The sequence below is a fragment of the Patiria miniata genome, unplaced genomic scaffold (genome assembly GCF_015706575.1).
Source record: "Patiria miniata isolate m_02_andy unplaced genomic scaffold, ASM1570657v1 HiC_scaffold_3, whole genome shotgun sequence".
Lineage (NCBI taxonomy): Eukaryota > Metazoa > Echinodermata > Asteroidea > Valvatida > Asterinidae > Patiria > Patiria miniata.
Genome location: NW_024037069.1, coordinates 33253709 through 33279183, shown reverse-complemented (window position 1 = coordinate 33279183; position 25475 = coordinate 33253709). Strand labels below are relative to the sequence as shown.

Sequence of the window (25475 nt, the reverse complement as noted above, 5' to 3'; positions counted from 1 at the left end):
ATGAAATCAAACTTCAATATAAAATGTCCTTACATTTCTTTGTCACATTTGTTGGGCTTTGAAAGACGATATCCACGTCTCAATCTGGGTGCAACTTTATTTTGAGTAGTCACTGTATCTCGTGGCAAAAGAGGCCTGCAATACTGATGATGTACTGATGTACACATAAACACGCACCCTCCCTCAACATTTTCTTCCCCCATGCGCACACACACAGCGCTTTGCGACAGGCAAAGATCAAAGGTCTAAACCCGAAAATAGCGGGTGTTCTTTTAAAGGCTTATCTCTGGCATAATTCACGAGTCTCGATGTATGATGTTCCGGCCAGCGCAAGAATACCTTCCCAGCAGCATTGGTTTTCTCAAACAGACTTTGCCACGTTTCCATCGTCACATGATCACATTCTTCCCGGCAATATTCTCTTTAATGGGTTAATTTGCATACATTATGGTTACCATAGAGGTGGCCAATCAGGAGACAGTAAAAACCCAACCCGCAGCCTAGCGCCGGGTCTACTACCATAACTTGTATTGAATTGTATACATCGACTCTAGTGCAGACGAAACAAACCACGTACGAACTCAAACTTTGGAATCGAGATATTAGGTGAGTTAGTACAATACTAAAAAATGGCGTTCATCGTGAATATGTTGGCAAACTTGGACTTGTCTGTTGGCCTAGGTACCGTCGTGACACTCGTCGCGTTCGTCTTGACGGCGTTGGTGTACCGACGAGTCGCCTACAACAGGAAATACAACTGGCCACCCGGGCCATGGGGATGGCCTCTCATCGGCTGTAGTCGGTTGATCAGCATCAGCTCCAAACAAACTCCTGCGAATATCACCCGAATGGGAAAACGGTACCACCCGGATTTGTTCACCGTGCCTTTGTTTGCTGGCAAGTAAGTACAACATTAATTTGTGTACGGGAAATGTCTACCTAATGGAAAAGGGGAAAGTTTTCACTTCTTCATGCCCTGACTAAGGCCAGGAAATATGCAATTATTTAATATGTACAATTATTTTATATGGATTTACTTGTCTCATCATACTGAAATAAACACCTCTGCTGTTCAATCCACCGCCATGGGTTAAAAGGGGCATCAGATATAATGTTAATCACAAAACATATAATGTTAAAACAAAACAGATAAACTTGCCATTCCTCATTGTAAATCAGTTGGTCACTAGAAGACAATCATAGACATGATAGAGGACAGCATTCATGATACGGCTCATTTTGTTTTGAAAGCCTCGGCCCGCAAGCTTAGCTCTGAGGTGAAAAATCGGTTTTGTGCTGCCGGCTCGATTTCTGTACAAGTTGTCAAATGTCAAAAAGTCAAAAGCGAGAAATGGTCTTTCTATTTCACATTATTTCGTTTAAAACGCGTTTTGCAGCCCAATTGGGGCGCATTTCAGGATGTAAAGTCCCTTTAATCATGAGCCCGGGGGTCTATTGTTTCATATGCCAGTAGTCTGGACGCGGGTCACCGTCTGTGACCCTCCGTACGTGTAGACACGCATGGGAAAAAACCCCAGGTTTGTTTGCTTGCCAGACTAACTCTTCGCTAAGTGAAATTGCTGACGTCATCTCATGCCCAGCATAGCCGAAGTCGTTTCGGATTACGATAGCCAAAATAGGACAGATGCGCGAAGTAGTCTTGTTCCCATCGGAAATACATTGGCGAAATGAATCTGGCAAGCTTCGTACATTTTCGGAAAAAGGAGGAATTCCTCCCGTTTTAGTCACGTGACGTATATGTGTAATATAATGTATTACTGACGGCTACCTGATCTAAAAATTCATCAGGAATAGTCAGAAACTTTTGGTCTGGGAATCAGACTATACGCGAAGCTGGGGACCAGTAGACTTGTGCAAGTCTCGCGTGCATCTCAACATCCGGGACTGGTTTTGGTCAATTTGAATTTTTTTACGAGGTCCATATTTCAGATTAAAGTCTGTTCTAGCCGCCACTCGTTTCATTAAACTGGACAATTATATATTAAAAGACATTTTCGGTGATTTTTAAGTGGAACAGTTCAAAATTGTAATCTAAATACATGTATTAACGTGGTATACAGTAGTTCCTAGGCCTTACATATAAAATCTGTTCTGTTTTTTAATAATCATCGCTTGCAATTTTAACCACTTTCACCTAATTAAGTACGTTTCTTTCACAAATCGTGATTGCTAGAAATTCACAATAGTATTATGACACATATTGCCCTACTTCACAAGTTTTCCCTATCGAAAATGGCTGTAACTAGCGCTTTGCAGTGTTGTAGGACTCGAGTCCAGGACTTGGACTCGAGTCGGACTCGAGTCACATTTTTCGTGACTCGGACTCGACTTGAGTCACATTTGAAAATGACTCGGAATCGGACTCAGACTCGTCCACGATGACTCGGCTTGGTGACTCGTGACTCGAGTAACGTATTTTTATCAAACGAAAAACATAACTTTACGTGTTTGTGCGACGGACGTAGCATTCGTTTTACTCCATAGACAAAACGAAGCGCCGCAGAAAATCGTACCCAGGGGCCGCGCACACACGCCTGCAATCCAGACCAAATCTCGCTGGGCCCCAACCCCCCAACCCCCGCTCAATGATGTCTCTCATTGCGCGGTGTGTGTTCCATCCGCTGGAGAGAACAACATTGACCGGGGGAGCGGGGGAGTTGGTGACCGTTGGAGGCTAAGGTTATTTCCAAGTGTCCCAACCATTTTGGCCGGGGTTGTATGTAGGAATTACGGTCACCGTCATTTTCTAGGTACCCGTAACTGACCGTCATGTAATAGTTTTTCGATGGTTACCCGTTTTCAACTGAAAAAAAACTTAAGCAACTTAAAGGTAACTATTTTACCTTAAATGTTTTGTGATTTTTTTTTTTACTTGTACTTACGAAAAAATACGTCACACTTTATTAAAAAGCATTGCGTTCAGCAATAGTTTATTTGAAATTGCTTCCATTGGGAAAATACAAACATACAACATTAACTTCCCATAACTGTTGAACGGCCCCTCCTATATTTCATATATTACATTATTTATATTATTCAACGTTTCATCAATAACGATCAACCTGTGAACGCATCCAAATATCTTATCTTTAAAAGGTTCCTTGTTGTCTCTATGCAAGTCTTTGATAGTCCAGTGAGTACACTAAGACGAAACGTAAGAAGTAAATATCTTCTGATGCAAACAGGTAACACAATTCCCCACCTAGGCCCTACCCAACAAGAGACAGATCACGCCACAGTGACTCATAGCACAGACAATGGTTCAAAGATAGCATGATCTAGTTAAAGTGTTTACCACACTGCACAATGATAATTCTGTATGATTAAATAGTGTGTGCCCTACTTCTCTTTTGAAACTTTCAGAGTTTAGCCGACTTCGATCCTTCACACACTTAACCTACTACACGCCTGTGATTTTGCCCCCCAAAATGGGAATATACTATATAGCACCCTCTGGCAGAAACTTCAGGTAAAAAAAAACTGTTTCATTGGATGGATACGGACCTAACCCAGGGCATTTGATATCAAAATATGCAGAAATTATGATGTTGGCCAATCAGAATCAAGATTTCGAGCTCACGCCTCCAACGTTGACAAATCACAATCAACCTTCGCAGCCTGATGGCTGGTTCTTTGCACACACTGAATAAATAGTAAAAAAATAATAGGTAAAAAAGTTGTGTAAGCAAATACACAGTTTAAATAAAAATTGACCAAAAGAATTTAGATTGAAAAAAAATATATAAAAATGTAAATATGTATATTTACACGAGTTGCGTAAACACGTCCGATGTTTTACTTTTCCAATGGTAAACTTTACAAAGTTGCAATGAAAGTTGTCACCCCTTGTGTAAAGATTACCAATTCGAAGGTAAAGCCCGCCATGTAGTTGGGTGTGTTTGCAGTGTGCTATTCGCAAAGGACAAACGCGCTATCCCTCTTCGTACTTTTCGAACAATTATAAAAGCCACCAAGTTCATACGTCGTCGATCTAGCAATCGAGTCGTTGAAAAGTAAGAAATTAACCCAAGCCTAAAATTGACTAACCATGCAGTTGGTGACCGTTGGAGGCTAAGGTTATTTCCAAGTGTCCCAACCATTTTGGCCGGGATTGTAGCGTCTTCACGACGAGCACCAGGACCCGGTGTCATGCCAACAAGTGTACCGTACCAAAGAGTGTCACGTGAACAACTAAAGACAAGTGACTCGTGACTCGGACTCGGACTCGAGGTTTGTGACTCGAGACTCGGACTCGACTCGATGTTGGTGACTCGACTACAATGCTTGCGCTTTGTATGCCGAGCGCGCCCATAAACACATGTCGAGAAGAACCGGCCGGGCCAAAACTGTTTAATGATTAAAATGGCATTACGGCCTTGAATACGCCGAATTGGGCCACAAAACGCGGTTTAAACAAAATGATATTAAAATGGAAAGAGCATTTAAAAGTGGAATATAAACGTCCACGCAACCATCCTTTAAAATCTGGCCGTTTTTGTGTTATTCTTGCGAGAACCATGCAATCTCTGACGAAGAGATTAACCTCCCCAAATACTCCATTGTCAGAAGAGATAGAAACCGTCACGGGGTGGGGTGGCCATGTATATCCGAAATGAAATAACTTTCATCCACCGTGATGACCTAGAAACAGATAATGTAGAATGTTTATGGGTTGAACTCCAATGTAAGCAAAGGCAGCCTGTGGTTATAAGTTCTATTTACAGGCCACCTTCAAGTTCTGTTGAGTTCATAGAAAAACTAAGTGGTATTATAGAATGTAATGTGAATGTAAAGAAATTATTGTAACTTGCGACTTTATTATGATATTGATAATGGTACTTACAGTGTCGCAACCAAGGGGGGGGGGGATCAAATTTTCTCCTTTTTTTGCAATTTTTTTTTAAGTCCTACGATTTGACTTCTCGATAAGATTCGAACAATACCCTACTGAGTGGAAACACGCCTTGGTTACGGCTATTCACAAGGGTGGAGACAAGTGTAATACAACTAACTATCGGCCTATCTCAATACTGCCGATTATCTGTAAGATTCGAGAAAGATGGATACACTCTGCAGTCCATTAATACCTTGATGAATCTGATTCCTTGCTGTCACTCAGGGTTTAGGCCATCACGCTGAACTGAAACTACTTTACATGATTTAACGAACAAATTATATCAGGCTAGGGAGCGCAGGGAAATAACAGGCACTGTTTTTATAGATTTAAGTAAAGCAATTGCCTCTGTTATTTATGACACTCTCCTATATAAACTTGAAAGGCTTAATACGTCAACCTCTGTTATCAACTGGTCCTAAGTGAACGTAGTCAATCTGTGAACATTGAGGGCAACATATCAAAAGCCCTACCAATTAACACCAGCGTACCACAGGGATCAATTTTAGATACACTGTTATTAATTATTTATGCAAGTGACCTACCGCTTTGTATCCTATAGGAGAGTGTAATATTTCCCTGTATGTCGACGACTCGACATTAGCGTGTAGTTCTACCGGTGTTGATGAAAAATTTGAATACAGCACTAGTTATTTGCAAAGATGTACGTGATGGGATTTGCGACATGTCAAACAAGATAGGCCTTCATGTATTAGGAAAGATATCTGTGTTGTTGCAAATGCTATCACATTAGGGGCTAAGGCTAGGTACACCTCCTCCAGTTTTTTCACAGAACCACACTTTTCATCGTAGGCCAAAATGCCCATTAGGCACACCTGTATGTATTTGAGTTTAAAAAGTTGTTAATTCAGCACAGCTACTTTGCTATACATCATATTATTGTGTGGTTCCGTTTCAGACGCATAGTGATACTGAATAGCTTCAAGGCCATTAAAGATGCTCTAATCAGACAGTCAGCCTATACTTCAGGTCGTCCAGAGAACTGGGCATTTAAATATGTCAAAGAGAAACACACAAACCTCGGTGAGTACTCATTAAAAATTACAGGGTGAGTAAAAAATACGCAATTCTGCTAGTAGCACTTTCAAAATCTAGGATATGAAAGCCCAATTCATAAGCCCTTTTTTAGTACAAAAATCATTCAAATCACTTGTGTACTTTTCAGGTTACGGAATTTTAAACGCAAACACCATTTTAAGGTTTTGTCCACGGATCACAAAAAAGGTGAGTGTTCTTTTAGCAAAACGAAAAAAAATATACATTCATCCCTATCTGAATTGTTTACTTTTTGTTAAAACGGTGGTCGTGTTTAATATTTCCGTAACTTTAAAAGTACGTAAGTGATTTGAATAATTCTTGTACTAAAAAAAAGCTTATGAATGGGGCTTTCATATTCTAGATTTTAAAAGTGCTACATGCAGAACTTCACTTAAAAATGGTCCTGACATTTGGGTTTCGTTTTTTTTTACTCACCCTGTTCAATTATAAAGACAGATTTACAAGGGTACACCCAAAGTAAACTTAAACTCAAGAACGACACAGCGATCCGATAAACCTGATAGAAAGAAATTCAAGCAGAATTGCCAATGAAAAATAAAAGCCAGGCAGACACCTTCACCGATTATTAATATAGACTTTCACTGGGCGCTTAAAATACTGTACGGATCTGGAAGAAAAATATTAGGCCAGACAAAACTTTACAAATGACAAAGCTGGTGGCTGATTTGGTTGTGAAATTTAGATTATTCCAAGATTATACCAAGCCCTGAAAAAAATTCATTTTACTCACACTGTGAAAACTCTTTCAAGACAAATTATTTACTACGATTTCCTGGAGAGATTCTCTTCATTTTACGACGGATAAGCCTAACCCCAAAATGTCACTTAACCTGTTTACCAGAGAGGGGGAAACCTTTTGTGGACGTTGGCAAGTCCACACAACGTATCTGAAAACAGGTTTATGTGTACATCCTTTGTTTAGAGGTCCACACAGTGAATGTATTGCTTTTACACACATCCACACATCAACCTACACACACTCATGTGTATTTGCCTGCAATCGGGGACCCCCTATTGTCCCTGTTTTGTTTGTACTAACTTTTTAGGAAGACCTCCCATATGTATTGCACACATCGCCAAATTGGGGACCTTCGTGAATTGGGGACCCTATTGTTCTTTGTTGTTCAACGTCCCCTGTTGAACGCAGAAACAAACTCACGTACAAACAAGTGTGAAAACACCTTCAATCGCGGACCCCCTGTTGTCCCTCTTTTGTTTTGTACGTGATCGTGAATTCTGTACCTTCGGTAATTGTGGACTCAGTTGTTGTTAAACGACCCCAATTAAATGCAAAAGCAAACCCATATTCACTCACCATTGGCCCCAAAATGGGGAAAAAATCATCATCGGTTCACATCGGTTATATTTAGATCCGTGTTCATTTCATCTGTTACCAGGGATGTTCTTTGAGAGATATTCAGCCTCGTGGAAAAGAGAGAAAAGATTCATGGTCCGGACAAGTCGTCATTTTGGCTACGGTATTACCAAGTCTCAAGACTTCGTCCTCCGCGAGGCCAATCATCTCGTTGAATTGATCAAGAAGAGGAAGGGCCAGCCATTTGAATTGCACCCACCTCTCGCTCTCTGCATGTTGAATGTGACCCTCTCTATAGTCTTCAATACCGCTTATGAGGAGGGGGATGAAGACTTTGGAAAGATGTTGTTCAATTTAATGACGTGGTTCGCAGAAATCTTCGCGCTTTACGACCTGGAACCCTTTCTGCCCTTCTTGGAAAGGTTTGGTCTCCACTCCAGCTTGAAGAGAGGCAAGCTAGTTACCAACGCCATAGCTACCTTTGTACGGGACCAAATCGACCAACACAGGGCGACGCTGGATTCAAACCACCCCCGTGATATGGTGGACGAGTTCCTAATCGAAATAGCCAAGAACGACCCGAACGGTGACCTGCGTGATCTTGACGATGAGAAATTCGTGTGGATGTTCATAAACCTGCTTCCTGATCAAGCTGACACTGCCCCGTCGATCTTCAAATTCCTGATGCTCGCTACCTCTGTCTTTCAGGAGATGCAGCAGCGTGTCTTTGAGGAGATCCAGCACGTCATCGGTGATCGGGAGCCTACATTGGATGACAGAGGCAAGCTGCCTTACACCGAAGCGGTCATTTTGGAGGTCCTTCGCATGGACACTCCGTTCTGGCTGTTAGTCCCACACGACACTCAAGAAGACGTGGACATCCTTGGCTTCAAGATTCCAAAAGATACTTCACTCATCCCTAATATCTATGCCGTCCACAACGATCCAGAGCTATGGGGCGATCCTGAAAACTTCAGGCCCGAGAGGTTCCTTGGTGAAGATGGGCAACTCGTCAAGCCAGAGTATCTTATACCGTTCTCAACTGGTAAGTATTGTGTTTTGTTTGCAAAAGATCAATCTCTCGATCAGTATGATTTAAGATACAATCTAGTGAGGTTTGTGGTAGCCCCATGAAAAGAAAATCTTTGTCGTCTCTAGGAAAAAGCTGACTTAAGCTGGCGTTGTCGGCAGCAGAATGTCGGTTCGAATCCCAGTCATGGCACTTGTGTCCTTGAGCAAGACACTTTACCACAATGGTTTGTCCTTGGGATGGGATTAAGCTGTAGGTCATCGGGTTGTTAGTACATGTAACAATACCAAGAATACTTATCCTGGAAAAAGTATAGGGGTTTACCAAAAACAATGTAATCTTACTCTTAATGCTGTCAAAAGGGCGACACTTCCATAGACTTGTTCACAAAATTGTTCAAAATTTATTGACCCCAGCCTATCCCCATTATTCCTTATCCTAACCCACGAATTTTGGCATATTTAATGATTGGACAACAAGCAATCGATCTAACCTATCAGCGACGATAACATTCCTTCTCCCAAATGGTAGTTAAAACAAAAGAGCGACCCCAAATTATCGCCATAATGTGGTGTGTCGCCCTCATGTGGAAAATAAAGCAAAAACAAGCGCCCTTAAAGAGAATTCGTAGGAGTAATAGTACTTAAGAGCATACTGATCAAAATGTCGATTCGTTACACCTCCGGTTCTTTCCAGAACCACCACCGCTCCAAAACGGTATGTCCATGGTGCTACGTTACCGCAAAGCTCACATAAACATTTGATCACTATTTAATTTGTTGTTATTTTATAGCTTTGGTTTATTTTTAATTTTTTTATTTGTTTGATTTTCAATGAGAGTGCATTACACTTTGGAAAGAAAATACAAAAGGCCATCATGAAAAATATGATTATTTTCCCCTATACAGGACAAAGGCAGTGTTTTGGTTCGCAGATGGCACAGAAGGAGTTCTTCATTTTCTACATCTCACTTATCCAGAAGTTCAAGTTCAAGCTGCCAGATGGAGATCCGGTACCTGAATTGAAATCGGTGAGCTTAGTCCATGTGTCCCCTGCTGGATATCGTCTCCACGCAGAGCTCAGAGAATAGACCGCAGTGTCTGTATACATGTATACGTTATGTGACCTGCTATAGGCATAATGAGGAATAACCCCCACAATAGACTTTTCACGTTATGTTCATAATGTCAAAGCGCAAGTCATTGGCTTTCCAATGATACCAAATTTATTTCGGTAGCATCCAAAGATGTGACGCAGGAACTTCAACAGTGTCCTGCCAAGTCTCGCAAAATCCATGTCGAGGAAAAAAGGCTGAAAAAAAAGACACGCATTGCGCCGCCAACGGCAGTAGAAAACGTTCTTTAGCTTTACACTTTTGTGGGAATGTTTTTCCCAACCAAATTGCATGGTTTGAATTTTGGATACCTTGGCTACTAAAAAATGCAAAACTATCAATATCGACTTTGACATGATTTTTCTAGTATATCCTTCTTCATACGTCGTTTACTCAAAACAAGGTTTTTGGGGACATTCCTCATTTTGCCTCAGTTAGTCACATATATGAAGAGGTTGTTACGATTTGTTACGTGTGCGTGCACACGTGAGTGTGCGTGTACAACCACTGCCTTATGGGGGTACTGGAACAATGGGAGGTACCCAACAAAGAATGCCCACCGATTTGCAGGGGAACCGTTTTGGTACCCAACAAGTTGTTCACGAAATAGATATATGGCTTTTACTCAAAAACAAGGAATTTCCAAGATGGGTTGATTTGTTGCAAATGGAGAGTTTTAGAAAAGGGATATTGAGTCCGAATTTCAGCCCAGGAAATTAACTGTGGTTATAATAAAAGCATTCTGACATAAGTGTGCGACGTTGCAAAATGTTAGTACACGAGAACAAAGGAAGTACTCCACTTTGCCTAAAGCGTGTGTGCACGTACTCGTAGCCACACGTACGTACACTTATATTATTTACGTTTACCTTCTACGTTTGCGGTTTATTTGACGTCTACGTGTACGAGTACGTATGGTTTAATTGAGAGATTTGTCGCTTTGTTTTAAGGATGTTTCTAAGCTAAGATGGAAAATAGGAATCATAGTTTGAATTTCAGGTTCTGAATAGGCTAAAAGGACATTCTGGCAATATTTTGAGACTTTCCACATTGACAAAAAAATCAAATAAATCTTCGCCAAACCTTAAAATGGATTGAAATTGAAAGTGCTGAGTTATGATGAATCAACATTTGGTTGATGTTTGTGTTTTTCTGTTTTATATGCTTTTCTTTTTGTTTGTTTTCTGTACAAATAGTTATTGAGGACAATATTCCTCACGAGTTTCACTAATTAATGTAAAGTTTTCATATCTGACTTCGATTAAAAATGTACGATTAGGCCACAAAAAAAAGTCTCCGGTTTCTGTTATGGAGCTTGCCCCAAAAGTGGTGCGGCGACGCGGCTTTTTTTTTTTTTTTACCTGTTTTTTTTTTTTTTTTTGGCTTTAAATGTCGGCTGATGACTGCAAATGGTGCCCGACTAAACTTAGTGCAAATATATGGGAGTCCAGAGAGGCCACATAAATCTTATTCTCGATCATAACCCCATCTAAAAACACGTTAAAATTGTGCAGCAGCAGAATTCCAGTCAAACCAGTGAGTATGGCGGTTTTGAAACATCATCTTGTATTGAAAAAAAACTTTTTCATTTTGCCGACGCGCATGGCTACGGCGACGCGCGCGCATACCAGAAACCGGAGACCTTTTTTGCCTTAAAAAGGTGGCAAATGCATCATTATTGAAACGCAAATATAATATTTTTTTGGCCTTAGTCATTAAGTTAGTTAGTCAGATTAGTCAGTTAAAAAATCCTGGATCCACCATCGTGTATCGTGTCGGTTTGTCAGACCGATAGCAGCTTCTCATCAGATAACATCAAAACAGTCCGTGTTAGCTTGAGTGTAATGTGACTGGTATCAATTGCCTGAAGACACTTGAGAACATGTTATAGAAAGAAACAAAGATTCTGTTATTTCTTGTGGAAATGAGCCACAAAAGCTAGTTATCGCAGCCCGGCAAAATCACAATGCCGAAAAAAAATCTTCTAACTAGCAGTCACCGGTTGAAATCTGACCATCATTGAAACACTCGGCCCGGTATCAGGACATTTGCAATCACAACAACTGTAAGTGTTATATACAATGATCGACATATATTTTTGACTTCATTGTAAAAAGTTTGATTGATATGGGACAAATTCTGGGACAAAGATGTGTTGTAAATCATGTAAGGATGCATGTAAATTGCATGGATGCATGAACTGCGTGTAAATTGCCATGGCTGTGAAATCAAACGAAGAGTGATCTACATGTCTGTCACGAATAACAATAGATTAGATCGATTGTTTAAATATTGCCTTTGTTCAAATTATGAGACGAGACGCTCTTTAGGTTTTGGTTAACATGATTTAACCACTGAACCCGAAAGACCGCCTCATATAAATGAGACCGATTGGCTGGCCTGATACACTTGACTACCTTCGCCTTGTCCAGTGAAGCGCACAGTAAAGTAGTGCTACTTTCATCTGTAAAGGTCGAGTTTGAGCAGTCAAGATCTCCACCGAGAAATTGTACGGTATTTGTTTGGATAAGAATGCATTAACTCCTCGAAGAGCTCGCCGACAAGAAACATTTATGATATTAAAGTAATAAATGTAAAGGATTAAGAACATTAAGTGTCTCTATAGTTGCGTCTTTAGTGTCTTAGGTGTCTTCATTGAGTTTTCAGTCACAAGAGCTGTTATCTCCTGTGTAAAAAAAAAAACAATTAAAGAGGTTGTGGAATGCTCGAAAACATTTCTGTCATTTTTTGGGTATATGTAGCCTAAGGTGTGATGAAATAAAACGACTATTGTTTCCGTCATAAAATGAGTACAAAAGGTACTTTTTGAGAGCTGTTTTTCAAGTCCTGTCATGCCTGTTTCGACCCGAACGTGCAATTTGTGTAAAAGTCGTCGTTGCGGGCAGCAAACAAAACACAGTAAATCGTGACGTAATAAACAGGACTCCCGATGTAGAGTGGCATAAACGAGTCCTATTTATTACGTCACGATCTACTGTGTATTGTTTGCTGCCCACAACGACGACTTTTACACAAATTGTACGTTCAGGTCGAAATAGGACCTGAAAAATAGCTCTCAAAAGTACCCTTTGTACTTATTTCATGACAGAACCAATAGTCAGTTTTATTTCATCACACCTTAGGCTACATATACCCCAAAAATGACGGATATGTTTTCGAGCATTCCACAACCTCTTTAAAACAATATTTGATTGTTTTCTTCAAGTTAATTATAATACACGTGAAAACGTAATACACATAAAAACATGAGTCTCACCTGTTACACAGTGAACCGTGAAGACGATGGCCAACAAAAGAGCAATCTGCACGATGGAAAGACGGGCGTCATTTCGTGTCAGCCCCATTTCGGACTTACCCTTGTACAGCATCGATTTGCTTACTTTCCAAAACGTCAAGTCAGTAGAATGTTTTGTTTTGCTCCGACACTAATGAACTTGAAAACGCACAACGTCGTCAGACGTTATAAAACCCTTATTTGGGTGCCCCAATACTCGTGAACGATAAAAAGCACACGGCCTGTTTACGAAATGCGTAGATCACGAAGGCTTGATAATTCGTATCTGTGCTCGAGTAATGTCATTTGTGCAAATGACACGAGGAAGTTGAGTTGCATTACTGCGATTGGTCGATTAAAACACAATGGTTTAGTCAATTATAATTATTTGCAATGTAACCTATTAAGCACGCATTCATTTGAGTTTGGCTTTCTCGCACGGCAGGCGTGCCACTGCGCCCAAATGGGACAGCCGAGATTTGAGCAAAACCTAAATTAATGTTTACTTGGCGTGAGATCTCCCAAGCAATCTCTCTATAAAGATACACAGGGAGCTCGGAAACTGAGTAAAATGCAGTATTTTTTTTTCGAATAACCTTACCAAAATGTTGATTTAATGCATTTGCTGAAATTAATGCTGCAACGGATTGCAATACAACACTATCCAAGATCCTTTTTTTCAAAATCCTTAAAATACGTTTTTGGTTGAATAAAACTGAGAGGCTTCAACCGTTTGTTTGTTTGTTTTGGTTCGGCACAAAAATCGAGGGGAGGGGCGGAGATTCAATGGCCAATCTTCCTGGTTAAAATGTTGGGGATATTAGCCCCCCCCCCCCCCCCCCCCGCCAATCCTCCCAGGATTTATGCCCGAGTGAAGCATGTTGGATAAATGACATTACTTATATTTATGATACTAATGGTTTTTATTAGCAACGATGTTCCGATCTCGAGTTGGTTTATTATGTCTAGACAGTAAATAACTCGAGGGCGTATGTGTATTTTTTTTTAAATCTACTCTAAACTGCACTACGCGTCCCTCATTTATTTTGGGGATATTTCTATTTGCATTGGAGGGTTAACATGATATCATTGACAAGCGTTAGTTTTACATTGCGTCTGGCTTAATACTCTGCTTAACAGTTAGCAGAAAAGTAGTGCTTCCTATAGCAGAAAACTGTGTTCACCTTAAGCACCGTTTTGTAGATATGCCAATGGTTGCGCGTGCATGCACATTTTTAGTGTTACGTCACTGATTTCTTAAGCAACTTTTTATCCTCGGGGGTCAAGCAAGCTTTGGCTGTGCTCACTGCTTAGTGCTTCGGTTTCCGTGATAATAACCGCGTGCTTGGCAGTGCCGTCAAACTGTGCGTTCAGTGTAATTCATCATTTGGAAAACTTTACAAATGTCTAGATGTTGTCAATATATGGGAAATGCGAAACAATTTTCAAAGTAAGTCTATTCCTGAAATTGTCTTTAGTTTAAAACACTTTTGACTATGCACCTACAAATTTAAGAAAACAAAACGCATAAAAGAACACCTTTCTCAAAGCATTGTCAACATGCAACACTACCACCGATTCAATACAGCAATTGCTTATAAACTACTTTTTAGGCCTACGTTAAAAACCGTGGATAAAAAACAACACATATTACTTTTGACATGATACAAAAAATATACATGTGACCAGTGAATACGTTTTGTAATAGATTTTGTTCTGACCACACGCACTTGTGGTTTTTTACCAACAAACACCATAACAACATGAGTTTAAGAATTTTTAATGATAAAATACAGCAATTAACACCAGATTTATATTAATTTTCTCCAAATGTTAACATCCACCACCTAAAGGTTATATCACATCATATGAAGATGCGTCTAATTATCTGCATTAATGATGGGGAGAACAATAACTTCACGCGTGCTCAATATTTCCGTGAAATACGATTCTTGCCAACAAACATAATTTTGATGGTTAGCGTATTTCTTCATCTCTCCTCGTCTTCAGATTTTATCCTAGTTGTCATCCTGATCAGGTTGGATGGTCAAGTAATGCTTGGACTCAGACATTGGAAGCATCTGCATGTATCTCTGCAAAACAAAATGTTTAAGTTCAATTTAATTAATGTAAATTGAACATATAAGTATTTTTGTTTTACGCCAACAAGTATCACCCACGAGAATCAACATTTTGACGGTGAATAAAGTTTACTTTGTCGATTATTTGCATTTTGTATCAAATTGATACACACTTGCTTGTTGTGGCTGTGATCCATCGTTTTCAGGACCAATGCCAGTTTCTTGAATGGAGGTCGGTCATTGGGATCCTCCTGCCAACACTGCAGCATCAGTTCGTAGCTGTATAAAACACACAAATCACCCACAATGATTGAAGCTAACAAGGTCGGTTTTTGGAGGTATATCAATTTGCATTTACTGCACATATTCAATGATTATATTTTTAAATGCCTGGTTTAATAATTGATAGTTCTTACATTTCGTCATGACAGTTGGTAGGCTTAGGCATGCGGTATCCATTCTCGAACCTTGTCGCCAAGCTAGCAGATTTAATGCCACAGTATGGCGTCGCGCCTGCAACAGTTCACCAAAAAAAAAAAATTATGGAGCTGGTATAACGATACTTCAAAGCACCATATACCTGGTAAAGGGACCCCTTGTTTGGCGTTCTACTTCGATGGATTTAGGAAACAAGTAACTACAAATCAATGCCGACCACTTCCAACTGAAATTATTTTACGACACTGTAACAATCCGATTCCGAAATTCGTCTCACAACAACTGCAGTCAAGGATCACACTGTAAACTTTGTCTTTCTGGTTGTATTTCTGTACGTTTTATTCACAACTAAACTCTGTCAAAATTTCCACAACTACAAAACGCATCTGCTGGCTGAGTGGGACCACCGGTACACCATTAAAATCTCATACTTTTTTATTACTGTCAAAGAAAATATTAACTCAACTTACCCAGACTTGCGATTTCCCATAGGAGAATTCCAAAGGACCACCTGACATTTGTTCACGATGTGAGAAAAAAAAGAGAGTTAACATTTTTTGGCACATTCAATAAAAAAATATTCAAACACTGTATTCATCCACTATCTGTCAAACGAAATCGAGAATAAACATCTTAACTAATTTCATGATGAAATTTAAACCGGACGACAAAGTGTAGTCTGTTCTAGGGTGAAGACGTGGTGATCCATCTAATAACGATAATAAAATTGATTAAGTCATGATCAGATAGTGGTTTTTACTTATTGTACTCATTTTGCGCCTTTACTTGCACACTTCAATCCGACTTCAGCTATAATACAGTCATATCAATTATTACTCTGCATCAATATAATGTTGCTGGGTTGTTTGGGTGGAGAAAACAGCCTGGTCAATTCAAAATTCGATTCAGAATGGTTCATTGTTAATCACCATGATGGCTATGATATACTCACACGTTGCTCTTTGAGGTGTAGGTGTTGGTTTTCAGTGACTCCAAAGACAGCCAGCGTGGAGGAAGAGACACCTTGAGGAGAAGCAGCATACGTTAGTTGAGGACAGTTTTGATTTGATTTTGAAAAAGTGTGATTTTCATTAATCGGTTTATATTACAAAAACTGTTTAAAATTGAGAATAGTAACATGGATGCAATTGTGCGTTAAGAGTTTCAACAGGAAGTCAAAGATGATCGCATACGAACTGGTCCTGCTATTAAGTGTTGAGATCAATAAATGCAACCACTAGTGGGTATACCTTGGATTTCTCGACTATGGCATCCGTGCATCTTGCTTGTCCGAACCCGGATACCTTGGCAACCAGGTTATTATCCAGAAGAATGTTTCGTGCCGACAACTTACGATGGATTACCTAACAACGAAACAAATTGTGTTATTCAAGCGTCAAGAAATATATCTACATTTTCATTCTTATTTGTTTCTTGTGTCAAGAAAGTATTAAATCCTAAACAGAAACTTACTCCAGATGCAGCAACATGCTGCATTCCTTTGGCCACGCCCACAGCAAACTGAAGCAGTATCACAGCCGACAAGGACGAACGACTATCGTCCGCCGGGGATCGTGCATTTCTCAGGTAGGAACGCAGGTCACCATTCGGCTGGTACTCCAGGGCCACATACACAACACCTAGGGTTCAATTAAAAACAATTAAAATTTGCTGAGAGTTGGGATTAAGAAATTATTTGCGTTGATTTAACATCCATTTTTTACGTCTGTTTTGAATCAGTTCTTCCAAAAAGCGTTTGGCTAACCAAAATCGTTTTTCGAAAGGGTGAAAAAAATAAGGCATATTACCTTCAAAGGAGCAAACTGCGAGGATGCTGAGGATGTTCGGATGATCTCCAATTTCGGCCTTGAGAATTCAATATTCTTCCATGAATCTGCGTCTGTCACTTTTAGACGAGTTCGCTGTGGAACAGAGAATAATTATAATCAATGACAGATTAAACAGTCAAGCGTGCCATCTCATCTGAAACAATTCAAACAGTTTTTAATTTCTTCATCGAAAAGGCCTTATGGCATATTCTCGTCCGTCAATTAAAACGTGGAAGAGATACCGGCACTTTTGTTCGGACATATGTTTGTTTTTCGATAGCGAATTGTTGGGAATACTCACACTTCAGCTGCTTGACGGCAGCTTTGGACTGTCCGTCCTCTAACCACAAGGTGGTCAAACGCACCTCCCCGAAGTGACCGGTGCCTACCACTTTGTAACCAATCGACAACCGGTCAATCGGAATGGTCAAGGAATCAGTCCAAGGCTGAGCCACATCCTTGTACGCAGAGTCCAAGCTGCAATCCTTGGCGTTTTCTACGTCTTCACAGCCCTCCACGTGCTCTGACATTCTTGATGTTTCCTCTTTGGCCACGGGATTGTCAAAGACCACCTGTAAACAAAATCTTGGATTTTTATGCCAACAGGTTTGACTTATCCATGGACTTATCACATTTTTTTTACTCGTCTGGGTTATTCCATAAATAACATCGAACAAAGGCTATTTAGAAATTAGCAAAAAACACACAAACGGTCAGCAAGACGAACCCCATAAAGAAAGCAGATTTCGAGAAAGTAGGAGGAATGTTGGCAAATTAACTGAATCATCTCATATACAAGTTGGTGCACTAGTTTAACGCCAACATTGCATGTTTTAACACCAAATGGAGAAAAAATATAGAGGAATGGTTCATCACACTTGCCATGTTGAGGGCGTCCTCTGTGGGCTGATTCTTGGCACGCCAGCGTCTGCTTAGCCTTCGGAATCTCAGATAATCCACGACCACCACGATCAGAATAAGAGCAAAAAGTACACAGACAGCGGCAATCAGACCAACGTTGGATCCAGCAGTTGTCGCTGCAGGACCGACGGATTCCATAGCTGTTAATGAATCACATCACATGGTTGGCTTTAACAAAATGAATTCCAAGTGAACGGGTTTTTGTTCACATGTACCATTAGGGTTGCACATGAAAACTTTACGAGGACTTGGTTCAGGCCATCGGGGTATTTTTTATCGCAGGTAACATATTGTCCGAAGTCCTCAGACATGAGGGATAACTATCACCAACACACGCCCATAATTATGCGTAAATACGTTCCATTGTGGGCCTCATAATTGTCCTTCATTTTGTTCATACACTATAAACTTTCTTGGGGGAAGGGCTCTCATAATTTTTATACACGCTTTCCAGAAGAGCCCTTCGCGAAATAGTGAACGTTATTTAACATGTTGTGTTCGAGGTCCACTATTGCATGTGAATAAATGTATGCACCCATCCCACACGCACCTCGATTGTTTAACTGGCCAAAAACCGTTCATTTAACTTGAGTAGGCCCCAAAAAAATCTCCGGTTTCTGGTATGCGCGCGCGTCGCCGTAGCCATGCGCGTCGGCTAAATGAAACAGTATTTTTTCAATAAAAGATGATGTCTCAAAACCGCCAAACTCACTGGTTTGACTGGAATAATGCTGCTGGACAATTTTAACGTGTTTTTAGATGGGGTTATGATCGAGAATAAGCTTTATGTGGCCTCTCCGGACTCCCATATATTTGCACTAGGTTTAGTCGGGCACCATTTGCAGTCATCAGCCGACATTTGAAGCCAAAAAACAGGTAAAAAAAAATGCCGCGTCGCCGCACCACATTTTTTCAGCTCCATACCAGAAACCGGAGACTTTTTTTGTGTCCTTAACGTACTTGACCTGTAGTTGTAAGTATCAATGTTTGTGGTATGTTTCACTAATGCAATTTACCTGAACTTTTTAGTTTGCTTATTGTTATTTAATCATTTCAAATGGATGCAGGGCCGCAATAGAAACCAGTTTGAACTTGTTTGACATACCCTGAGTAAAGAAATATAAATGAATGAATAAATAGATCAGACAGGGATTCCATTAATAACACGACGTGACCTATGCAAATCGAAATGAAATATCCCAGCCCTACCTATAGGTTTCGTCTCGATAGTCGTTTCAGGGCTCCGTGAACCTTCCCCTCCTTTCCCCTCACGCACCGCGGCCACGCTGAAGTTATACACTGTCAACTGTTGCAAGGAATCAGTCTCAAAGCTAAAGGCTATCGGGGGCTGGTACGACGCCGAAACGTAGCCAGCTCGAATCCAGGAATTAGTGGTCGCTGAATGATTGGAGCGGTAGATTGTGTACCCGATGATAGGCCCATCTCCAGCATCCATGGGGTGAGAGCCCCACGCCTTCCAGAAGACAATTGCCGATGTTGATTGTACTATCACCTCGGGAGGCTGGCTTAAAACAGGTAGAACTCAATAGGGAAAATGCCACAACAAAAAAAGGAATTAAAAATCTAAAAGAAAAGACGCGTCAATCAATGACGAGATTTGTTTTGGAGGTATCACTGCATGGTTGACTGTCAAATCAAGGGCGGAACCGGGGGGGGGGGGGCAAAGGGGGCCATGCCCCCCCCCCCCAAAAAAAAAAAACCCGAAACCAATATTTTGTTTTTTATGTGACATCGCAATAAAGGCAGGCAATGAGTACACCACCATCTTTTCCTCAAAAAAACATTGGTTAAAGTGGTCAGAAATTGCCTCAGATCGCACCACAGTGCATCTAGAATCCACCAACTTTTCGGGGCACTTAAGCGGGCCCCGAACCCCACGCTGTAATTTTTTTGACCCACTTTTTGGGGGGATCAAAAATTGTGTTCTGGATCCGCCCTTGTGTCAAATCACTGTGCTTAAAACTCGTCTGACATAAAGATAGTGTAGGGGGGTAGTTTTGATCATGGTGGTCAAGTATACTTACCAAACTGACATGTTCCAGTCCCATCCGTCTGAAACTGTTGAAGACAGTTCACGCTTGGACGGTAACCAGTGATACCATCACATCTTCTATCATACAGACAGCGGCATCCCTGACTGCAGTCTTCACCAAAGTAACCTGGCTCACATTGCCCTGCGGAACCAAAAGATATATTGCTCTCAATGCGCACCACGTGTGCTTGTGATTATCGTAAAATAGCAGTAGTAACCATCATTTATAAATACCTAAGACAGTTTACGCATTCCTATTGGTCAAGAGCCCGTCACGTGGCCGGTCTTAAATGGATGATAAAGACATGGCTAGCTGGTCTTATAACGCTTTTCCAGTTTCACACTTCACCAGCCCAGCTGCGTTTTGCACGACATCGCACAGTACGCGCGACGCGCACGCCAATGTCCCTATAACGAGTTGTGGAGGGGCATTCCATATTATAGTCAGAGGGGTGCTTCGTAAAATATGATGTAAAATTGTTGAACAAAATGGTTGGGCAACGTCTAGTTTTTGACATATTTTTGGACCGAAAAGGTATTTATGAATGGGAATAAATGTGTGTTCGGTCTGTATTAAACACTGGTTCGGTCTGTATTAAACACAGTCTGGATGGGCGATAATTACCTTCGGCTTCGCCTCGGGTAATTATCGCCCATCCAAACACAAACCGGTCTTAAACAGAGTGTTACAATACCTCCCAAACACACATTTAATTCCTTATTCAAATTCTAATACAGAGATTTATTTCTTACGTGATACACAGGTGAATCCTGGGGCGCATCCCACACTGCAGTATCCAGTGTACTTGTCACAGGCTGCATTGTTGTAACAGTGACACTTACTCACGCAGTTCAGACCATAGTAACCAACGGGACATACGTCTGGAACTGCATGTATAACCGGGAATGATGGCATTTATCAATCAAATCAACCATTTATTTCGCAATGCAATTACTTCGATGGTTATACATGGAATTCTTTTGCAATAACAAGACCAAGCAGCAAGTTCCAAGAACACCTGGTTAAAGAAAAGGAATGATTTTTTTCCTGTGATCCAACGGCTCTTTCGACACTTACTTTGACAATTTGTACCAGACCAGCCCTCCGCACAGCCACCGAAGTCGCACACCGCAGTAAATCGGTCACATCCAGCACTGGTATAAAGACAGTGACATTGCTGAAGACATCCAGCACCAAAGCGTCCAAAAGGACACCCTTATCGGGATGATTTGGTGGACATAGATCAGTTGCAGATAAAAAAAAAAATAATCACAGACAAACAAATGAGAAGTAAGTAAAACGCTAAACTGAGAAATGATAAATCATAGAGATCGGCCTTATTGGGTAGTCACAAATCAAACTAAAAAAAAAGCAACCTTCTCCAAAACAATAAAGAGGAAGTACGCGTTTCCATTCCAACTTAAAGTCGTTTGACACAAGAGTGATTTATGAAAAACCTCGTTGTTTATTAAATGTCCTACTCTAATTATTTCAAATAAAGACTGATGAATGTTACACGTACCATTATGGCATAAAGAGCCACCCAACCCGCTGATGCAGGTGATTCCGAAGGGATCTGGTAAACCAAATTGAGTCTCATAACAACTAAAAAGCTGATCACTAACACATCTATACTCGCAATCCCAGCCGAATGAGCCGATTGGGCAAACTGTTGAGAAAATGTATACATCAGAAACATCAATCACATATCAATCGCGAAACCAGATTCCGACCGAGGCACTGAGCAAGCCCAGTCCCACTAATTCAGGTACTCGACTCCATTTCTGTAAATTGACTCAATTTTGACTCAAATGTAAAAAAGATGACTGAAATTCGTGCCAACATGTTAAATATAGTTACAACGACCAAGTTTGAAAACACTAAGTCTAGACACACCTGGCTTGCCCTAACTGAGTCTAGTAGTATAGGCTATGATCAGATTGTATTGATTGCGTTCTCCATCATATCAATGACTTTGCTATCGGCATTAGAGTTTGGGGAAATTATTGAAAGTTATAGTTTTCAACCAACATTACGAACTGGTAATAAATCGTGGTGGGAAGTTGCAAGTTCTTGTCATTGTACCTATAAATCTCATACCAATGTCGACAGACAGACAAGCCGAAGAGCTCTCCAGCCAGACTGACGGACATAAATACAGACAGCTCGAGATTCGAGACAGAGACAGAGAATTACCAAGCAATAGGCTTACCCATGAGGCAGTTTGGTCCACTGAATCCTGGTGAATAGATGGAATCTCCTGTCTTTTCATCACACACTCCTCCATTGTAGCACAGATCACACCTAGCCCAACAGACATACAGTTCCACCAACAAACAGTGAGCTTACCTGTGAGGCAGTTTGGTCCCATGAATCCTGGTGGGCAGATGCAATCTCCTGTCTTATCATCACACACTCCTCCATTGTAGCACAGATCACAGACACCACCACAGCCAGGAGGACCCCACTTGCCTGCAACACAGCCTGAGGAAAGAAACAACACATACCTTTTTTTGGCGAAAGTGGACAACAATTTTGAAAAGTTGATTCATGTTGTTATTTTTATTTATCCCTATGGCCCAGGAACAATTTTGAAATGGTGGCAATTATGTTGATAAATACGTTTGTCACTTGGAAACGACAGACGTCTTCTGATTTGTTCCTATTATCGAATAACCCTCTCCAGGGGCGGCGGAACCGGGGGGCTGGGAGGGGGGCGTTTGCCCCCCCCCCGATTTTCCCAAGTGCCCCTTTTGTGGCCATAAATGTGCCCCCTCGAACAGTAAAGTGCCCCCTCAAGATACAACAAAAATGCCCTTAAAGTATCTTACTATTTCTTAGAAGTGACCATATCCCAATAATGGTATAGATATTTTTGATATAAACGAGGAATATGAAAATCAAGTCCCAAAACCCATACAATACGGCCTGAAAAAGGGCACATAATGCATATTTAGCATATAATCATTGGTTTTGAAGAGCGTCCCCTATGTTGGAAGATGGTACCAGCCCCCCCCCCCTCCCACTATTTGATTTTACGGAGGGCAAGTGACCGGTGAAAAAACGTGTCGACATTCCAGCATGGGTTTGCAAGTGCCCCTTTTTGGTGATGCCCCCCCCCCCAGTTTCAAACCCGTTCCGCCGCCGCTCGCGGCCGCTGACCCTCTCCATGATGAAAATCAAATTATTGCTTGCACATTTGGGAGTCGCTTACCTCTTACGATGAGTCTTATCAAGGTGAACTTGTTATCACTAAGTGAATCAGTAGAATCCACAACAGCATACACGTCTCCATGCTTGGCCTGGCTGGGAGGTATCGTGACTGCAGTTAGTCCGTAATACTCAGTTGAATTGGTAGCAACACCATGACTGATCCGATACCATGAAGCATATCGGGTACTCCCGGAGCGTCTCTTCTCCACAAACAGAGTGGCATATTCTCCTTTGTTGATTGTCTTCGTCAGCATTAATTCCTCCCAACTGCCTTGGTAAAACCAGCCTAGTGTGCAAATAAGGGAATTTAACCGCACTTGTTTTTATTCCAGGGTTGTACGTTTTAGTTTGCAAATCTGTCAAACATAGGACAAACACGTATTCATCATTCATTTCAGGGTTTTTTTTTTTCAACTCATTCTAATAATGAAACATTGAAAATAATAATTCTGTGGCTACGTCAATGATCCTTATTGACGAACCTGAATACAATTTAAATACGCAACTCCTTTTCCTATCTAGAAGCAAATAGGAAACCGTTACTAAATGAAACAGTAGCGCAAAGTATGATATTAAACACTTCAAAACTTCGGAGTAACTCACTAAGTGCATTTAAGATACTGCCGTACACCCGTGTCGTCTGGTCTCCTTTTGATCCCTCGCAGTAATATAACCCTGTTGAATTGTCGTTCATAGGCAAGTGCTTGAATGTTTGTCCATCGTATTCTGCACTGATTGTACCATCTGGGAAGGAGGTAATTGACTCTATCCCAGCTCCTGGCAGGTGTACGGGAAGCCTTCCATAGCTCAGTCTAACATCCTTGTCGGGACCACTGCGGTAACAGGCGACGTAAATCTCCACATGTGACCTCTCCGAACTGATTACAAATGACGGGCTTGTGACCATTGTCAGATGTAGCGAGTTCACTGTACACAGCAGAATACAGTAACATCATTTTTTTTTTCGATTAACAAAAATTTAATAAAATGAAAAGGGGATGGGCAAGCCGTTTACTGATTTTGTTTTTCGTTGTATGTACGGTGATCTTGTATTCAGTACGTCCCGGTGCTACATTCAGCCTGGTGCTACATTCAGCCTGATGCAAAGCGCGGTAGCTGACATGATAATGCGCAATACAGTGAGTCTACGCCGAAGCCCGTTAGGTTTCATTGGTTCATCAAATGAATGAAGCAGGTCATCAGCAACTGCTTCATAAAAAAATATATGCTCCTAATCTGCACTTGTTTTTGTTAAAACTGCATTGCATTAAAATGTCAAATTGAACGAAACCTAACATAATTAAACGTTTGGACATGCTTCTTAAAATTTGGCGTGCTTAATTAATAGCATAACAACGTTCTACGGGTCATTAAGGAAAAACAATGTGAATGAAACAAACGTTGTTTTAGTACTTACCACTTGCTCCACCAAGGACTAGCAAAACGGCCATCAATATAACAACCCGAATCATGTGTATCCGATGCACACGAATGTAGGCACGAGTGGACGAATTCTCTGAAATCCAACTCGCCATTTTATCTGACGAAGATACGATTTTACTACTCGACACAGCGTTCAGGAAAAGTGAAGCATGTATACCCAGTCAAGCTAGAAAGCTGTTCGTGCAAACCATCTACTGATCAGATTCTGGCACACACGTCTGATATTCGCCGCTAAACGACGCCTCAATGAAAGTCTAATGAAGTTCGGAAGGCCATCAAATGAAAAGACACTGAACAAAGAACTTCTATGAGGAAGGCCAAACCAAAGAGGGCAACAATCTATTGATGGTCAGCTAACCATGGTTATCCATTCAACTCGAATATTGAGATCCCTGGAATGGACTTTCCATTCCAAACCGAGGGATGTGACCTAAAAAAAGAGGTGTATCAAAGCACTAACCAAAACCCCAAATCACAATGGCCATCAACTGCATTTAACCCGTGGTTAGTATAATATAGTATACTTTGGCTATACGTCTGAGACCAGTTTTAAAGCTTCAGATTAGATTGGGAAGCCCGACGATATGAAAATGAAATCCATCAAAAACTTCATTATCCTTTCTGGATACCGACTCACATAGGGTTCGCACTTTGCGTCAGCAAAAATATACATTTTTGGCGAGAAAGGTTTATGAAACCTACAGTTCTTCATTAAACCTATCAGTATTGCGAACATTGTATTCAACA

The 25475-nt window shown here is 40.9% G+C and overlaps 3 protein-coding genes across 3 annotated transcripts; 1 reads left to right on the top strand and 2 right to left on the bottom strand.

Moving 5' to 3' along the window:
- Nucleotides 1–428: 428 nt before the first annotated feature.
- On the top strand, nucleotides 429–10737 carry LOC119738428 (cytochrome P450 2D3-like). Its single transcript, XM_038213326.1, has 4 exons — nucleotides 429–901; nucleotides 5835–5959; nucleotides 7393–8355; nucleotides 9249–10737. The coding sequence occupies exons 1-4, from the start codon at nucleotides 630–632 to the stop codon at nucleotides 9428–9430; spliced, it is 1542 nt and encodes a 513-aa protein (XP_038069254.1). The 5' UTR covers nucleotides 429–629; the 3' UTR covers nucleotides 9431–10737.
- A 2849-nt stretch (nucleotides 10738–13586) lies between these two features.
- LOC119738465 (tyrosine-protein kinase receptor Tie-2-like) lies at nucleotides 13587–24931 on the bottom strand. Its single transcript, XM_038213365.1, has 19 exons — nucleotides 24703–24931; nucleotides 23889–24212; nucleotides 23287–23571; nucleotides 22422–22556; nucleotides 21595–21741; nucleotides 21150–21287; nucleotides 20825–20959; nucleotides 20064–20213; nucleotides 19228–19560; nucleotides 17980–18158; nucleotides 17399–17669; nucleotides 17077–17190; nucleotides 16742–16908; nucleotides 16519–16632; nucleotides 16221–16291; nucleotides 15739–15779; nucleotides 15247–15343; nucleotides 15004–15109; nucleotides 13587–14842 (listed from the first exon to the last, which is right to left on the bottom strand). Exons 1-12 carry the CDS (start codon nucleotides 24818–24820, stop codon nucleotides 17144–17146), a joined length of 2262 nt encoding a protein of 753 aa, XP_038069293.1. The 5' UTR covers nucleotides 24821–24931; the 3' UTR covers nucleotides 13587–14842; nucleotides 15004–15109; nucleotides 15247–15343; nucleotides 15739–15779; nucleotides 16221–16291; nucleotides 16519–16632; nucleotides 16742–16908; nucleotides 17077–17143.
- On the bottom strand, nucleotides 14768–17071 carry LOC119736718 (tyrosine-protein kinase receptor Tie-1-like). Its single transcript, XM_038210730.1, has 6 exons — nucleotides 16993–17071; nucleotides 16742–16908; nucleotides 16519–16632; nucleotides 16221–16291; nucleotides 15004–15109; nucleotides 14768–14842 (listed from the first exon to the last, which is right to left on the bottom strand). Exons 1-6 carry the CDS (start codon nucleotides 17069–17071, stop codon nucleotides 14768–14770), a joined length of 612 nt encoding a protein of 203 aa, XP_038066658.1.
- Nucleotides 24932–25475: the final 544 nt, after the last annotated feature.

What these genes read in the sequence shown, in the direction of transcription:
- LOC119738465 (XM_038213365.1), bottom strand. Translation starts at nt 24,820, where the DNA reads ATGGCGAGTTGGATTTCAGAGAATTCGTCCACTCGTGCCTACATTCGT. An exon ending in CAGTATCTTAAATGCACTTA is followed by an intron (nt 23,572 to 23,888) that starts GTGAGTTACTCC and finishes TTTGCACACTAG; the next exon opens with GCTGGTTTTACCAAGGCAGT. An exon ending in AGGATTCACCTGTGTATCAC is followed by an intron (nt 20,214 to 20,824) that starts GTAAGAAATAAA and finishes TTGGTTCCGCAG; the next exon opens with GGCAATGTGAGCCAGGTTAC.
- LOC119738428 (XM_038213326.1), top strand. Translation starts at nt 630, where the DNA reads ATGGCGTTCATCGTGAATATGTTGGCAAACTTGGACTTGTCTGTTGGC. An exon ending in GTGCCTTTGTTTGCTGGCAA is followed by an intron (nt 902 to 5,834) that starts GTAAGTACAACA and finishes GTTCCGTTTCAG; the next exon opens with ACGCATAGTGATACTGAATA. An exon ending in TCTTATACCGTTCTCAACTG is followed by an intron (nt 8,356 to 9,248) that starts GTAAGTATTGTG and finishes TCCCCTATACAG; the next exon opens with GACAAAGGCAGTGTTTTGGT.
- LOC119736718 (XM_038210730.1), bottom strand. Translation starts at nt 17,071, where the DNA reads ATGCCTTATTTTTTTCACCCTTTCGAAAAACGATTTTGGTTAGCCAAA. An exon ending in AGCATGTTGCTGCATCTGGA is followed by an intron (nt 16,633 to 16,741) that starts GTAAGTTTCTGT and finishes TTTCGTTGTTAG; the next exon opens with GTAATCCATCGTAAGTTGTC. An exon ending in ATCACAGCCACAACAAGCAA is followed by an intron (nt 14,843 to 15,003) that starts GTGTGTATCAAT and finishes TTTGTTTTGCAG; the next exon opens with AGATACATGCAGATGCTTCC.